General features: G+C 38.0%; 1 protein-coding gene across 3 annotated transcripts in view; it reads left to right on the forward strand.

Annotated features, from left to right (window-relative positions):
• Window positions 1-17724, forward strand: part of UBXN7 (UBX domain protein 7) — a 63775-nt gene extending 46051 nt beyond the window's left edge. For 2 of the 3 annotated variants that reach the window (XM_084990887.1, XM_021070161.2), the window contains exons 7-11: window positions 1510-1600; window positions 2252-2379; window positions 7171-7564; window positions 7668-7747; window positions 9043-17724. In XM_084990887.1, coding sequence (XP_084847013.1) covers window positions 1510-1600; window positions 2252-2379; window positions 7171-7564; window positions 7668-7747; window positions 9043-9204 — 855 coding nt within the window. In that variant the 3' untranslated portion in view covers window positions 9205-17724. Of the gene's footprint in view, window positions 1-1509; window positions 1601-2251; window positions 2455-4114; window positions 6321-6668; window positions 7565-7667; window positions 7748-9042 lie in introns of all 3 variants that reach the window. The other variant, XR_014824619.1, reaches the window with a different exon arrangement.
• Window positions 17725-18433: the final 709 nt, after the last annotated feature.

An 18433-nucleotide genomic window follows, 5' to 3' on the forward strand; every position in this document is an offset into this window, starting at 1 on the left:
TGAGTTTGATAGTCTTTAACTTGTCACTTAGTTTTACTCTCTCTGGTTTTTTCCAAGCTAAGGGTAGATGGTCTTGTTCTAGTTATTTATTTTATGAAAAATTACAGAAAATAAGAACCGAATGAACATATTTTTTTTCACCAATACAAGGTACGTTATTAATGCTATTTATTTTTTTGGCGGCCCTGCAGCACATATGGAGCTCCTGGGCCAGGGATCAGATCTGAGCCACAGCCATGCACTAAAGCCACAGCTGTGAGCTAAGCCACAGCTGTGCCAAAGCTGGATCCTTAACCCGCTGTGCCGGGCTGGGGATACAACCCAAGATGCTGCCGATGCCAGTCATGGTGTACCACAGCGGGAGCTCCTAAAATTTGTATTTTATTTTTCATTTTTTAATTAATTTATTATTTTTCTTTTTGGCCCCCCCCCATGGGATATAGAGTTCCCAGGCCAGGGATCAGATGTGAGCTGTAGCTGTGACCTTCAGTGCAGCTACAGCAGCACCGCATCCTTGGAATTCCCGTTGTGGCGCAGTGGTTAACAAATCTGACTAGGAACCGTGAGGTTGTAGGTTCCACCCCTGGCCTCGCTCAGTGGGTTAAGGATCCGGCGTTGCTGTGAGCTGTGGTATAGGTCGCAGATGCAGCTCGGATCCCGCATTGCTGTGGCTCTGGTGTAGGCCTGTGGCTACAGCTCCAATTGGACCCCCAGCCTGGGAACTTCCATATGCTTCGGGAAGCGGCCCTAGAAAAGGCAAAAAGACAAAAAGAAAACAAACCCACTGTGCCAGGCTGGGGATTGAACCTGTGTCCTGGTGCTGCAGAGATGACACCACCAATCCCATTGTGCCACAGTGGGAACTCCTCCTATTCAGTGACTATTGATGGAGCATCTCTGCCTAACTCACTGTGTTAACTCATATTAACACTTGAGTTTATAGTCTTAATATATTGTGATTTATTAAAGTGTATGTGGTTGAGAGTCAGGAATGACTTAAATGGACAGATAAATTGAAAAGGAAGAGAATACCTCTTCTGAACTAGGAAAGGAGAAAGAATGGACTGCCATGTTTGTGTAAGTTTCAGAACTGACTGAAAGCAGGAAGTGGAAGGAGTTCACAATAGATGACCTTCATTTTCTCTTTAATGTAGGAGTGAAATCCTAACATAAACCAAAGGTGGTTTTTTTTTTTTTTTTTTTTTTTTTTTAATTTCTATTTTTTAGGGCCACACCCACAGCATATGGAGGTTCCAAGGCTAGGGATCTAATCGGAGCCGGCCTGCACCACAGCTCATAGCAGTGCTGGATCCTTAACTCACTGAGCGAGGCCTGGGACTGAACCTGCATCCTCATGGTTCCTAGTCAGATTCATTTCCACTGCGCCATGATGGGAACTTCCCAAAGGTGTTTTTGAGAATGAATTGCTGTTGGTATATAACAAGGATATAGTTGGTACTTTTTAGGAAGCTTACTTTTTTTTTTCTTTTTTAATCAATGATTTAACAGGTTTATCATGACAGTGAAGAGGGTCAGAGATACATACAGTTTTATAAGCTAGGGGATTTCCCCTATGTTTCCATCTTGGATCCACGGACAGGTAAGTTTTATTTGATCTATGGCCTTTAATATATCATTTATTTTTCACTTACTTAAATAATTGATCTTCAGTATTTAACTGGGTCCATTTTCAAAATTGTTTATAATAATTTAGTTGAAGGGTTCTTGTTCATGCCCTTTAGAATTATTTAAACATTTATTGATGTGTGTATTTAGAAAGTCTGTTTCCAACAACTTTTGGAGATGGTAATTTATATTTGTGCAGTTCTGTTGATTCAAAGAATAATTGTTTATCTTACCGTTTTTAAGGGATTCTTTTAGGTCATTAAAATAATAAGATTGTTCAGGTACTGCTTATAATCCCACCAGAGAGAAGCAGAGGGTAGAGCTGGCTTTATTGTTAATTGATTGAGTTTTATATAGGTATTGCTCTGTGTGAATCTCTTTTTCCGAAATGGCAGTAAGTGATATTAGCAGGTAAAGTAGTTGCTTTATCATGATGGCTGAGGATCTCTTAGGTTGGTTATAATTAATATATCTGCTAAGTTATGAAGACACTATGAAACTTAATCTTATTGGTGGGGATGTGTTCCCAATAAATTTTAATTATGTATATGCTGAAAGAAATACTTAGAGTTCAGAAAGAATGATGATTTTATTATATTTATATATGCTGATTTTTAATCTTTAGGTCAGAAGCTAGTAGAGTGGCACCAGTTAGATGTATCTTCTTTCTTGGACCAAGTAACGGGATTTCTGGGTGAACACGGGCAGCTGGATGGACTTTCTAGCAGTCCCCCCAAAAAATGTGCCCGTTCAGTAAGTATGACTAAGAAGTGATCATGGGCAATTAAATGTAATAGTATAGAAGGTGTCTTGTGTAAAATGTTTGAGGTTAAGATGGTAAAAATAATGAAGTAATGGACAGTTATAATTTGTGGCTGTACAATATCTTATATTTTGATAATTTCCAACATACAGATTCTGTCTTCTCAGTGCAATTACAAGATTCACATTTCCAGTCTCCCTTGCAGCTAGGGTCAGGCATGTGAACTAAGACCTGGATTTAAAAGTAAATAATGTGGGAGTTCCCCTCGTGGCTCAGCGGTAACAAACCAGACTAGTATCTATGAGGAAATGGGTTCAATTCCTGGTCTCGCTCAGTGGGTTAAGAATCTGGCGTTGCAGTGAGCAGTGGTATAGGTTGCAGACATGGCTCAGATCTGGTGTTGCTGTGGCTGAAATGTAGGCCAGCAGCTGTAGCTCTGCTTGGGAACTTTCATACGCCACAGTTGCGGCCCTAAAAAAAAAAAAAGTGAACAATGTGAATACATAGCATTGAGCAGGAGGACTGACCTGGCAAGCTTGGTGACAGAGAAATCCACCTCTATGGGGCAGCACTGCTTGGACTTTTGGAATCCAGGTCTCAGCAGCAGTGAAAATGGTATTTTTGCTAGAACAACTCTCATGGGATAGTTGGGTATTATTGCTGATTACGTAGCTTAAAGGCCAGGCTCTCTGTCCCAGCCAAAGATTATTTCTGTATTTAAATTTTGTAATATGCTATTTCTAAGCAAACTATTCCTTTTCTTTCTTTTGCTCAGCTAGGACCTCCAGTACAAAGTTAAATAGAAGTTAATGAGATTATACATCCTTTACTAGTTTTTGGCATTGGGGTGAACATATTCAGTCATTGACCACTAAGTTTGATGTTAGTTAAATGTTTCTTATATACTTTATCAGGTTGAAGAAGTTTCTTTTATTCCTCGTTTGTGGAGTTTTTATGAGGGGATTTTGTCATCTGATTTTTTACGTTTATTGAGACGATAGTTTGGAATTTTTTTTTAGTGAATTCCATTGGTTGGTTTTCTAATGTTAATGTTTCTAATGTTTAGCCCATTCCTGGGTTGAAACCTACTTGGTTATGATGTGTTGCTTTTTTATATATTGTTGAGTTTGATTTATTAAAATCCTCTCAAGAATGCTTATGTCTATGTTTAGAGGGTTATTGATGTTTGTATATATATATATGTTTGTTTGTTTTTTTGTCTTTTGTTTTCCTTTTAATATCTTTGTCTGGTTTAGGGGTTAATGTTGTCTTTACAATGAATTGGAAAGTATTTCTTCCTCTTTGGTTTTCTGGAATAGTTTGTGTGGAATTGGTATTATTTCTTCCTTAATATTTGATGACATTTACCATTGAAGCCATGTGGGCATAGAGTTTTCATTATGGAAAGTTTTAAACTACAAATTCAATTTCCTAGGATTATTCTGGTATCTATTTCTTTTTTTTTTGGCCATGCCCACCACATGTGGAAGTTCCCAGGCCAGGGATCAAACATGTGCCACAGCAACAGCCAGACCCATAACAGTCACGACCCCGGATCCTTAACCTGCTGCACCATGAGGGAGATCCTCTATTCTTTTTTAATGAGCTTTAGTAGGTTGTGTCTTTCTAGGGATTTGTCCATTTTACCTAAACAGTCAAGTATATTGATGTAAAGTTGTTAGTTGTGTTTCTTCTTTTCTAGGGCCTCACTTGCAGTATATGGAGGTTCCCAGGCTAGGGGTCTAATTGGAGCTGTAGCCACTGGCCTATGCCAGAGCCCCAGCAACACCAGATCCAAGCCACGTCTGTGACCCACACCACAGCTCACGGCAACGCCGGATCCTTAACCCACTGAGTGAGGCCAGGGATTGAACTCACAACCTCATGGTTCCTAGTCGGATTCATTAACCACTGAGCCACGACGGAAACTCCCATTGTGTTTCTTTTTATTTCTTCAATGACTGTAGTATCTGTAGGGATGGCCCCTCTCCCAATTCTGTAACTGGTAATTTGTGGCTTTTTTCCCCTGACAGTCTACTAGAAGTTTATCAATTTTATTGATATTTTTAAAAACCAACTTTTGACTACATTGATTTTCTTCTGTTTTCTAAGTCATTGATTGATTTCTGTCCTTTCCCTTTTTCCTTCTGCATAGATAGCTTGGGTTTAATTTTTTTCCCGTGTGGGTACTTTTTAACTTGAATGGAAAACTTGGTCATTAATTTGAGACTTCTAATATAGGCATTTAGTTACATACTCTCTATAAGTGTTGCTTTAGCTCTATACCACAATTTTTTTTTTCTAGCTGCAGGGGAACCTTAGTAAATGGAATTTTTTAGTGGGACATATTTCATTTTCTAGACATAACTATGATTCTGTAAGTAAGGAATCAGAGGAGAATACGTGTTGGATAGGAAGCCAACAGCAGTGTCTGCCATGGCAGCAATCTTTAAAATCAAACACATTGTTATAAACCTACAGTTCACCTAAGCCATTGCAAGTCACATGGGCAGGTCTACTTGAGTGTTTTTTTTTTCCCCCAGTGTTGTTTAGCCTTGAGTTTCTTTAAAAAAATTTTTAAATTTTTAAAATTTTTTTTATTTTTTGTCTTTTTGCCATTTCTTGGGCCGCTCCCACGGCATGTGGATGTTGCCAGGCTAGGGGTCGAATCGGAGCTGTAGCCATTGGCCTACGCCAGAGCCACAGCAACTCGGGATCCGAGCCGCGTCTGCGACCTACACCACAGCTCACGGCAACGCCGGATCGTTAACCCACTGAGCAAGGGCAGGGATCGAACCCGCAACCTCATGGTTCTTAGTCGGATTCGTTAACCACTGCGCCATGACGGGAACTCCTAAAAAACTTTTTTTAAAAAATTTGCTATGTTATCGGCAAATAGGAAAGCCAAATTGAGGTTCCTTCAGTCTTTTTATTAGCAACCCATACATTTTTAAACTTTTTATTGTGGAAAATTTTAAAGTAGAATGAATTTATTCAGCCTCTGTGTATCCATTAACTAATTTTAGTAGTTAACAATATGTGCCACATCTTATTTCAGCAATACCCTATCCTTTGCACATTATTTTGAAGCAAATCTCAGAAATCATTGTTTCATTCATTAATACTTTGGCATGTATCTGTAAAAGACAAATGTTCTTTTTATTTTTTAAAAACAATCATAGTACCATTAACACACCCTTTAAAAATTAGCAGTCATTCCTTTATGTCATAAGATATCTAGTATTCAACTTTTGGCTGTCATAAAACATTTCTTTGTACAGTTCAGGTTAGGATCTCAATAAGTTCCACTCAAGTAGTCCATACTTTGTGACTTGATAAGTTTAATGAAATCTTTTTTTTTTTTTTGTCTTTTTTTAGGGCTGCACCCTTGGCATATGGAGGTTCCCAGGCTAGTAACTGCCGCACTACACCATAGCCATGGCAACACAAGATCCAAGTCTCATCAGCGACCTACACCACAGCTTGCGGCAACACTGGATCATTAATCCTCTGAACAAGGCCAGGGATCAGACGTGCATCCTCATGGATGCTAGTTAGATTCCTTTCTGCTGAGCCATGATGGGAACTCCAAGTTTAGTGAAATCTTGATATTAGAACTTTTCCAGGGGGAAAACTACTGAAATTTGCTTTTCTCATGATCACAATGAAAACCTTCATTGAAATTAAGCTTGGGAAAATACAGTTGTTTTTTCCCTGTTTATTATGTGGTATTTTGTTTTGTTTTGAATGTTAAAGATCTGTTAGATTTTTTTGCAAAATGATCGTTACTGAATTATTTATTGATAGTCTTCCATGTACCAAAGCAGTGCTAGTTGAAGTACACAGTGATATCTTTCTCTGTGTTTAGTCATTTTTATTTTTTTATTTTTTGCTTTTTAGGGCCACACTCGCTGCATATGGAGGTTCCCAGGCTAGGGGTCAAATCAAAGCTGCAGCTGCTGGCCTACAACACAGCCACAGTAATGCAGGATCTGAGCTGCGCCTGCAACCTGCACCACAGCTCACAGCAACACCAGATCCTTAACCCACTGATCGAGGCCAGAGATTGAGATGGTTCCTAGTTGAATTTGTTTCCACTGTGCCACGATGGGAACTTGTGTGTTTAGTCATTTTAAAGGCTAATGTTTGGGCTTTAAATTTAAAACCTAGTTCTTGTCTTTTTCTGGATAGGGAATAAATTGTTTTCTTTTTTTTTTTTTTTTTTTTTTGGTCTTTTTGTCTTTTGAGGGCCGCACCTGTGGCATATAGAGGTTCCCAGGCTAGGGGTCTAATCGAAGCTGTAGCTGCCGGCCTACGCAACAGCCACAGCCATGCCAGATCCGAGCCACGTCTGTGACCCACACCACAGCTCATAGCAATGCCAGATCCTTAACCCACCGAGTGAGGCCAGGGATTGAACCCACAACCTCATGGTTACTAGTCAGATTCATTTCCTCTGCACCACTATGGGAACTCTGATAAATTGTTTTCTTGATTTTATTCACCTTGATTCCAAAACAAAAAATGCTGTGCTTGTAGTCACTGTGCCAGGTAGTATGTATGAAAGTTTTATTTTTGTTTTTAAAATTCCATTCCAACTACGCTCTGTAAGACAGAGTTGTTGCCCTCAAATAGCTTAACATTTAGTAGAAAAGATAGCCTCTAGAAGAAAATAATAATGGCAAGCTATTACATTTCTTATGCCCTGTTTGACTTGATTAGTTTTTGGTTTAACTCTTTCCTTTTTCTTTCTATCCATGTTTTATAACTGCATCTTGCAGGAGAGCCTTATAGATGCAAGTGAAGACAGCCAACTAGAAGCTGCCATCAGAGCCTCCTTGCAAGAGACACATTTTGATTCCACACAGACAAAACAGGATAGCCGCTCAGATGAAGAATCTGAATCTGAACTTTTTTCTGGCAGTGAGGAGTTCATATCTGTGTGTGGCTCTGATGAAGAGGAGGACATAGAGAATCTTGCCAAGTCTAGAAAGTCTCCCCATAAAGATTTGGGGCATAGAAAAGAGGAGAACAGAAGGTCACTGACTGAGCCCCCTGCCAGAACTGAGCCTGGAACAGCCACAAATCACCAAGGGTTACCATCCGTGGATTCAGAAATATTGGAAATGTCACCTGAAAAATCCGATGGAGTGGTGGAGGGCATAGATGTAAATGGTGGGTTACATTTTAGACGTCCTTTACTTAAAACTTGAAGGGGTTTATTTATTTGTTTAGTCTTCTATTTTAAGCTCCTGTATTTTCTTAACCTTTCCTTTAGGACCAAAAGCACAGCTGATGTTGCGGTATCCAGATGGAAAAAGGGAACAAATCACTCTCCCAGAACAAGCTAAACTACTAGTAAGTATATCTAATTGGATACATTTACTTGAAGCAGAGAAACTAATTGGCATAATTAGCTTGATGGTTCTTTGAAATGGTTGTTAGGTCTGATCTCTAACTGGAAACTTAACAGTGGTGAATCTTAATTCTAACTGCTTTATTTCCTTCCCAAATTGTCTTGGACAACTCACCTAGTCTGTTCCCTTTAAGGCTTTTCTGTTCCATGCCTGCATATAATAGAAATCCAACTGAAATTATTACCTGGAAAGAGGGAATGGGGTTAATTGAAGACTATAATGAGGCTCCTGGGTTTCCCAGTAGCTGGAACTGCAATGTAGTTAAGAACCAAGATGATTTTTCTGTGTATTTCCCTCCTGGGGCCTGTTTGATTACCCTTGTGATTCTCTGCTGCATTCCATTCTTCTCTCTCTATTCTCGTGGCTTTTGTGTATAGTTTGTAGATAGTCCATTATAGTAATGCTGTGAGGGCCTTTTCTTCCATAGTCCACAGCTGATGGTCCTTCCCTCTGTGTGTGTTTCAACTCCTGGAAAAGAGAATGAATCTGACTTGCTTAGCCCAGCCTGTGAATCAGTCCTTGAGTCAGGTCCATGCCTGGCCATTTGCTATGGCTGCAGATAATTTAGAACCTTGACTGGAATGCAGCGTCTCTGGCTTCTGGTGCTTATACTGGACTGTCTCCCTAATCTAGTAATTGGAAGGGAATGGGAGATGAAGACCAAATATAGACCACTTTTTTGAGGTGGTTGGTTGTGAAGCTAGAATGGGGAGTGGGCAGTAATTAGAGGGAAAGAGAAGATTGAAGGAGAGACTGAGCATGTGAAAGTCTGATGGGAAGCACTAGTAAAGGAGTAAAGGAGATGTTGATATCTATAAAGAATGGTGTTCTCTAGTGGCACAGCTTCTGAGAAGGCAGGAAGTAATTCAGTGCACAGGTGGCAAGATTGGCTGTAGGTGGGCTGAAGGACATGTCTTCCCTGATAAATAGAAGGAAAGAAAACAGATAAGTGTTTAAAAATGAGGGTAATAATTTTATAAACAAAAATTGGGTTTGTTTATTGGAGAAATAGTGATAACTCTGTATATTTCAGGATCACTTGTTGACTCTAAATTATTGGATACAGGTTTATTTTCTCCCCATCTGAAGGTTTATATTGGCCCTTCCACAAGAGGGCCAATTATATGAAAGAATAACTTATATCTCATCTAATATAAAAATTAATGTTATATTTTTAATTCTTCAATATACTCTTTATTTCCATCTAACAGCTTTGTCTTTCTTTTATTTTCACAGGCTTTGGTGAAGCATGTGCAGTCTAAAGGATATCCAAATGAACGTTTTGAACTTCTCACCAACTTCCCTCGAAGGAAACTCTCTCATCTGGACTATGACATTACATTACAAGAGGCAGGCCTTTGTCCTCAAGAGACTGTCTTTGTACAGGAAAGAAATTAACATCATGGCCTGACCTCTCTCAGCTTACCCCCCTTTTCCCTTTACTCTGAGATACGATGTCACTGAGTATGCATTTTGGCTCATAGGACCATAGAGCCAAATTTGGGCAACAAGTCACCTGCCTTCTCTCTTATTTCTTGTTCTCTCCTATAATCAGTCTCTCCCTAACTACCTCCCCTCTTGTTTTCTCTCCTTTCCTATTTTCTTCTTTTTCCTACTTTTCTCTTTCTTACCTAATCTGGTGACCAAATGGAAGTGTTAGGATAAGACCTCCTAGTACTGGCAGCAGGAAATAGGTGTTCCAATAAGTACACTCTTATATGGCACTTTTTGGGGATCAAATGATAATGTTACTCCTCAGACTCCTTTGGTAAAGGAATGGCTAGATTCAGAATAAGAATAGCCTCCTTTTTATGTAAGCCCCGTTTTTAGTAGGGAGAAGAAATTCTCTAACACATGTTTTGTTTTGTCGTACATGTAGAAATATCACGTAACAGTGTCCAGGATTTTGTTTACGTGGAAAAAGCATCCTTTATTGCTCATCACATTGAAAAAATTTTTTCAAAGGATTCCCATCTTCCCAGCTAGAATTATTTCCATGGTATTTGTTATTGGCAGAAAGTGTTAAATTAGGGTGAGTAGCATGAGGTGGCTTTCAATACCCTAGCCTAAGACAGCTTTCTTCTTTATGACTTATTATAAACTATCTTGATCCTGCTAGTCCTGGAATGGACATCATGTGAGCGTATTGTGGTGACTGGGATGGGAAGGTGCTTGCTGTTTTTGCTGGTACAGCATATTAGTTCCTTGGCCCTTCCATTGTGTAGGTCCACAAGTGATCTATAGGAAAGCAGCTGTTCAGTAATCATGAGTGCAATGGCTTTTAGTTGTAACCACTATGGTTATTGATTGTCCTATGTGCTTTAAGGCATACTTAATGTATGTCCCCGGGGAAAAAGAAAAAAATGCAGCTGAGAGTTACTAACCATGTCCCTTTGGTTAGAGGTAATGATTCGTTTTTTTACCCCTGGTTGTAAGTCTCTAAAAGGCCCTGATGACTGACTGAGCTTATTAATTCCTCATGCTGTTTCAAAAGGTATCAAAACTGAAAACCTTTTTAAGGGGGAAGACTTTTAAAGTCAATTCATAAGACAACATTTAGTAAAGGATGTGGGAAAGATTACCAGTATCTTCAGATGTTAATGGATTTTTTCTGCCAACAAAAGCCACATTCAAATTGTAGTTGGTGAAAGTTTGTGTTTTTTTTCCAGTATTATTTAGAAGAGGCCATTTGAATCTATAGTACTGTTTGACTTATCAGCTTCATTATGCTCAATTCTTATTTTGAGCTTTAAATAGAGTCCTCTAAAGGGGTAGTAGTGTAATTCTGGTGGCAAAATCAAAACTTTAACTTGTCATAAAACCCTAATACAGAATGAACCTATTTCTCATTGATTGGGGTTTAGATTGAATGATTCTTCTACTTGAGGAACATAAATTGCCATTGCTCAGAGACGTTTAGGTTCCTATCTACCTTAAGATGACTCTCTTGGCAACTAGGGGATTTAAAAAGGAAAAAAAAAAAAAAAAGATGCTTGTGTGTTGTTAGTACACAATTAGAGAATACGGTTTCTAATGGTTGGACTTTGAGGGACCCTCCCTAAAGAATGAGTTATGTATCTCCTCAAGGAAATCATGGAAAATTCTGTTTATTCTTCAGTGAGTCCTTTTGAATTAATGTTCTTACATTTTTTCTAAGTCTGTGTAAGTGCTTATGTATAAGTATATAATTGTATAAATATTTATAAATATATTTATATAATTACAATTTCATTTATACTTTGAGTCAAAGTTCTCTCTTTAGATTGGTGACTGAGTAATAACACTTTGGTGTTTTTTCATAGGCTCTCAAGGCTAACTAGCTAACTAGCAGCTTCTGATTTATTGAGAAAGCATGGTTTTCATGTTAATTCCTCAATTGTATCAATGAACTTGGATGACGTACTTGCTATCTGAAGAAAAGATTCTATACAAAGGTGCATTAGAGGGTAAAAAAAATAGTTGGTTGTGGACAAGGTCAGAAATCTAAAACTTCAGGGAGGTACAGGGTAAGAAGTGAGGGTATACTCAGCTTTGGTGCTCTGATGGCACGTATCTCCACTCTCAGCAAAGTCACAGCTAAAGCCCAAATCTGTCAAAAATACGAAGTCAAAAATTTTCCCTGTAGGATTCTGTTTCATCCTTTCACCTACTAGTTTATCTTTTAAAACATCCAGAGAACTTGAGACAATGTATTCATTAATGATAGGATATATTTCTTTTTGATAAGCTCAGCCCTGGCATAATAATTTATGAGAAACCAAAGTGACTTTCAACTTGAGTTACTGTGAGATGACCATATCACAGTGATTTAAGTAAGCATATTGGAGAGATAGGGCATGAGATACTGCTCCAACTTAGATGAAACTGGGGTGTTTAGAGGACAAGATGTAGAGGATCTTGCTTTGAGGCAGGAGTGTAATTATCCTGGGTTTGATATAGAGGCCCATGGGGAAGGCATTATGAACTGTGTACAGGAGCAGTATGGGTTGTGCTTTGTTCAAGAACTTAAGCCACTTAGGTAGTATGTTTCCTCCAGTTTGTCTTATTTCCTCTGCCAATTTCTTAGCTCTTTGAAGGAGAGGTTTTATTGAACAAATGAAGTTAGTAAGATAGGTAAAAACAGTCATTTGTGGTAGGTATTGGAAACAGCTTGAAAGAGATTTGAAAAGGTAATGAAGAAAAGAACAAGAATGACTTTGAGAGTAAATGGCAGGAGACAAATACAGGGAGATGAAATGACAACTAGTTGGGGGAAAGTAACAAGAAATTTTGAATTTGACATAGGAAGGGACCAGAGAAGAGAAAGAACAGCCAAATGAGGGAAGATTAAGGAGCTAATTTTGAATCACATGCGTTTTCTCCTTTTAATCTTCCTAAGAACTCTACGAAATGCATATTTTCCCCATTTTATAGATAAGGAAGAAAAGGTTCAGAGAACTTGTTCAGGATGTCATAGCTAGTAAGTGGCAAAATCAGAATTGGCATTCATGCTCTTTCCACTCCTGTGCCGTGGTCTCCTGCAACAGAGGAATCAATCTGCCCAAAAGGTTATCTTCCCATTGTTTGGTTCTGTAAGTTATCACAGAACTTAAAGCTAGTGAAATTTGTGCTATGCCTATAAATTCATATTTACACCATTATTTTGAGGGGCTGATTACTAATTACTTTTTTTAAATGATGCACTGATGAAAATGTGAAAGGAAAATATGGCATTATTTGCCAAGAAAAAATAGAAAGGATAGAAAAGAATTTTATCAAAATTTTAATCTTTTTCCATAAAAGATAAAATAATCTTTTCTATATCCCATCCATATTATATTATTGAACCTTCTATGTGTATGTTTTTAAATCTATAAAATTCTATTTCCTTGACTCCAAGTTAACAACTATTTATTTCATACTAAATCAAAATTAGAACAATCTTGAAATCTAAGATCTGGTTCCTGCCTATTTCACCTAGTTGGAAAGACACACTGCACATGAAATAGTAGAACATGTAAATGTTCACCTTTCTGAGACTGAACCATAATTACAATAGAAGTTTAGAAAGGGTAAAGAATAGCGTAGGCTTTAGTTAGGAAAATAAAACTGAAAAATGGCAATCACTGTGGCTCACATTTTCTTTTGACTCACCTGTGTTCTTCAGCTCCAGCTTTTGTAACTACTAGATTTAGGGAGTGACCATTATCAGTAAGGAGTACCTAATTTCCAAGTAAAAAAGGATTATTGATCCCAGATTAAAAATTTTAGCTAGCAAGGATCTTACTTGGATACCTAGGAAAATAACAGAGGGAGCCACTAGCAACTGAAAAGTGAAGGAAGAATTTAATTTCTCCATCCAGGTACAAATTAAATGTATAGTATATATAATATGCAGAAGGGGAACTATATGTAGGCCTAAGTGTATTTGGGTATCGGCTCTGCTCATTAACAGAATTGGACTAGATCATTAATTTTCAATCTGTTCAAATAAAGGGGCTTGTAATTAAAAAATTTGGCAGTGGTGGGAGCTCATGGAATTAAGTATTAATATCATTAATTCCATAGATGGAGAAAATATAAATGAGGAATTGAAGACCCTTTGCAGAAATTCTAGGAACCTATAGATTGTAGACCACTGAGTTAGATTATCTCTGAAGTCCTTTCTGCTCCAAAATTTAATGCTTCTAGCCTCTTCCCTTTATTTTATATATTAATCTCTAGGTTAATTTAAAAGTATACTTGTCAATCAATTCCTTTGCTTTTTTCTGTGGCACAGCAGGTTAAGAATCTGGCATTGTCACTGCAGGGCTTGAGTCATTGGCCTGGTAACTTCTGCATGCTGCAGGCATGGCCAAAAAAAAAAAAAAGTCTACCCTGACTGTGATGACTGAAATCTCTAAAAGGAGAGATAATAGTTACAGGTCTAGTACTGATCTTTTAAACACAGTTCCTTAATTTTAAAACCTAATACTGTGTTCCTAATCAGTGTTGAGTATGACTAAAATGTCATGAAAACCAAATATTTCACTGGCCGCAGAGTTAATTTTTATTTTGTATGTGTGCTTAAACAAAGCATTTTATTGACAGAACAATTGTTAGGAAATTGATTTGTGCAAGTTGTAGAATTCACACTTGATTTTGAAAGAAACAGGTTTTCCAAGATCCAATTAGGCTGAATTTTAAAATATTTCTTTTCCCATGGAGTGTATCTCCATGGTGTAATTCTCTCTCTGGCCCTATTTAACTATTCAGTAGTAAATCATGGGATGTGGGTTGATGAATAAGTAATGTCTTATTTAAAACTAAATGAGAGAACAATCCACCCTTCTGGTAAACATGGGAATTTCCCATTAGATAAGCCTTTCTGAAAGGCTACGTAAAGACAGCCGTGTATTATGAATATTCAACTTCATTGATTTGCCGTGCTTAGCATTTCGGTTACTATCTTGCCGTGAAACTTCGTATTGCACTGTACACATTTTAGAATAGTGGCTTGAATGTTCTTTAGTACTGAAAATAACAGAATACCAGGCCACTGTTGATTTCTCCTGATAATGTAGAAATTTGGTATTTCAGTGATGGCTGTTTTGGTCTTTGATTCACCTCTGTGCCAGTTCTGTTAGAGAGACAGCTTAGATTTTTTTTTCTTTTTTGCATTTTAGGGCGGCACCTGCAGCATGTGGAGGTTTGCAGGCCTAGGGGTCTAATCGGAGCTACAGCTGCCTCCCACAGCCACAGCCACAGCCACAGCAATGCCAGATGCGAGCCTTGTCTGCGACCTACACCACAGCTCATGGCAACACCGGATCCTTAACCCACTGAGCGAGGCCAGGGATTGAAACTGCATCCTCATGGATGCTAGTCAGATTCGTTAACCACTGAGCTATGACTCGAACTCCTAGAAATTTTTAAATAGAGATTATGATAACCATGGTAGTTTTCCCATGAGGTGATCCTGTGGTTAAATTATTATATCCAGCAGTGAGATGCTTAATTAGAAAATCTTTTAAAACTACTTTACTTTTCCATTCTCTTCTTGATTTTTGACATCCATTCTCTGGAAATGGCATGATTTTTAAAGAAATTGGCTATTTTTAAGAAATTCCATTTCTGGAGTTCCCTGGTGGTACAGCAGATTAAGGATCCAGTGTTGTCACTGTGTGGCTCAGGTTTGATTTCTGACCCCAGAACTTCCATATACTGCAAGCGTGGCCCAAAAAAAATCCACTTCTAATTTTTCATCTTTTATAAATTAATATACAAGAAAAGAATTCAAGGCACTTATTTTTCTCTCTACATAAGAATTCTTATTCCAAATGAGACTAGCTCTCTCCATGACATCCCTCCCACCACCTTTGTTGGCCCATAGAATGCTGTTGTATTGCTTAGAATCTTGATCATTCTCATAAACATCATAATTTTTGGTACAAATCTCAAAGTAGGGCATAATGAATATGCCCAACTGCTTTAATGATATGAACTGAACTGCTTTAATGAAACATCATTTAGCATTTCTCTGAAGTATTTTCAGGAGATAACCAAATTCACTTGTAGGATTGAGACACAAATGCCAATGGTAGTATTTTGCTTTGGAACAATCACATATTATTAATCTATGAATACGGCATGTTGCCAACAGATACTTAATTCTGTTGCAACTAACAGCAAGTTTTTGTTGTTTGCTTAATAGTATTGCCTTTACAGAGCTCAAAATGCCCTAAGATTTTATATCCTTTATAAAATCACTTGAGTTTACAAATTGGAAGAATAAACTGATCATAAGAAAAATTTTATCTCCATTAAAATAAGTTATTAATCTAACTGGGCCACCATGTCATTTATTAGACATGGTAAATGGGAAACATTTCAAATCATTAGATAAATTGACTTGGAATTGAATTTTCCCTTCCTTAAAATCTTTTCTATTTGTTTTTTTCATAGACTCAATATGGGCATCTTAACTGATAGGGAGAGAAATTCTTGATCTAAAACCATTCCCTGCCATTCTGCTACCCCTTCCTGCACCCCCGCCGCCCCTCCTCTGTCAAGGTCGCTAGGATATCTTTCAATCTAATGACATTGGAATGTTGATGCTCACTTGGCTATCTTTCTGTTTTCAACAGAATGGTTTTAATAGTATGCTTTTCTCAAAGCTTCTGTGTTCTTAATAATGGAAAATATCAATAAATGGTGTGATTCAAACTATAAATAGGTTTTTGACACTAATCAAATCACATGCTCTTAACAATAGCTGTTTGATAATTTATTTCCTTGTAAATTAAACCTCCCATGGAGTGACTATTGCCACCAGAAAATCCCCTCTTACCTGCTAATTAGAATGAAAGTACTATGTGGCCTCCACTTTTCAGTTACTGAGTAGCAAGCTTATAGAGGCTGTTTATCTTACGTGTTTGGGGACTTGGCCCTTGTTACTTTCCTAGGCCTGTCCTTTCAGTTTGGAAAGGCTATTTAAAACTTGGTGGGGTACAGACAGTACAGCTGTAAGATAATCCTCTGGTCTTAGATCTAGAGAAATGAGTACCAATTGATGCTAACATGATATTTAGACTTAGAGGGGCTTCTAGCCTATCTTTGGCAAGAGTCTTAGACACAATTTTATTCACTCCTTTAAGAATCTTTTTTTCTAGAACGGTTTTCCTTCTGATTGTTAACTTCTAAGCTTCGGAGAGTTAAGCATCTAGTGTCTTTTTTTTTTAACCCTTGAAGAAACAAAGTAGATATTGTTCTATGGAGACTCTCAGGAGTGTTTGTAGGCTCTGTGCATGCTTTGTATGAGTTCAGTTCATTTCGAATCATCCGGGATGTCCAATTCTGGCATGTCTTCACTAATTGTATTTTTTAAACATTTTTCATGTCATTTTCCAAATGTCACTTCCCATCTTATCCAGAGAGGTTAATCAAGGAATGAAATTTGGGGATAGGGATGGGGGTGGGTTGGGGGCTTGAGTGAAGTCAACTTGGGGTATTTGCTTTAAAGTGTTCTCAAGCAGTTTCTAACAGTATTTAGAAATTCCCTGGGATGTTTGTGTGCTCAGCTTATTCTGGATAAAGTGGTGGTCTTAGTAAGATTTGCATTCTTAATGCAGGACAGGCTCTAAATTTAATCTGTAGTGTAAATTTGTTATTGAATCCAAGAAGATAATGGACAAAGACAGTGCTCCTATTGTAGTGTTTATGGCAAGTGCTCCCTAAAATACACAAAAGTACAGTTCTGTTTTCTGGGCTTTAATCCCATGGTGCTAGGAGATATCATGTGTTTCTGCAGTTCTTAAGGATGGGAAGGCGGCGTTGGGATCAGTGAGAAAGGGGCAACTGGATCATCCACTAAATTTTTTGTTCAGTACACACTAGAGACCCTCCTGTATATCTAGTAAGTGATAATAAAGGTGCTAGGGAAAGCCTTAAATTTGAAGACATGTGGAGACTATAGAATATCTAAACTTGTAGGAGGAGAAAACATGCCGTTAGATAAAGCAGAGCTGTAACTGCTGGCTAAGACTCAATGGAACTTCCACTTGCTCTAAAACCAGGGAAATCTTAGATAACTGGGTGTGATATATCTATAGATATACATAGTCTATAGGTAAATAATTTCTAAAATGAGGATCTTTCAGTTGGTGATCCTCTGGTTTTGACTGTACCAAATTGTGAATATTCTTACTGTGTTGTACCCAGTTGCTTTATATTGATACTGCAACTTGAATTTGGGGAGGGGGCGGTGGGACATTCAGGGTGGGGGAGGGAGGGGAGTGGGACGATAAGTCTTTTGAAGACATCAGCTCACTGTGCTGAGAGAGGGACCAAACTCAAGGAAACCTCTAATCTATAAATTCAACTGCTGCATTTTTTATAAATACATGTAAATGTCCTGTTGTAATATTTGATCTTGGAAATAAAATCAAAAACTTTTCAGTATTAGTTTTTTGCATTATTGCTCTTGTGAGGTAAGACTCTGGTTACTACTTTTGATAATACAATTCAGGTTTCAAAAGCTTGCTTTCATATTCTCATGTTTAGGAACTAGTATTTATTGATGAAAGTTCATAGTCCCATTGTCAAGCTAATGTTTGTTAGTTTCTTCTCTAGTCTTATTTATATGTTGAACATTTGTGGAAAAAACTCTATAAATACTGGTTTTTTGTTTTTTGGTTATCTTTGGGCTGCATTCGCGGCACATGGAAGTTTCCAGGCTAGGGGTTGAGCTACACCTGCCAGCACGCACCACAGCCACAGCAACATGGGATCGGAGCCGCATCTGCCATCTACACCACAGCTCAGGGCAACGCCAGATCCTTAACCCCCTGAGCAAGGCCAAGGATTGAACCCACGTCCTCATGGATACCAGTTGAGTTTGTTACCACTGAGCCATGATGGGAACTCCTATAAATGTTGGTTTAATTGTTACGAAGTCACTGGGTTAGGTAGCCTTGTAAGCAAAGTAAGATTCTATATGTGACATATTGGCAGTTTGAGCAGAGTTTAGTTTTTCAGACCAGCAGTGACTAATGACTAATTAAGGACTTGGATTAAACAAGTGAAGGAAAAATGTAATTACTGAATTAATAGGAGAAAAGCCAGGCGTTATGAGAGGTCATGACAAGCAAAACAGATATAGCTCCTATGC

This window comes from Sus scrofa, chromosome 13 (genome assembly GCF_054392235.1).
Source record: "Sus scrofa isolate SSC_HxYL_T2T_F1_AM1 chromosome 13, Sscrofa_HxYL_maternal_Yorkshire_Landrace_v2.0, whole genome shotgun sequence".
In the NCBI taxonomy this organism is placed as follows: domain Eukaryota; kingdom Metazoa; phylum Chordata; class Mammalia; order Artiodactyla; family Suidae; genus Sus; species Sus scrofa.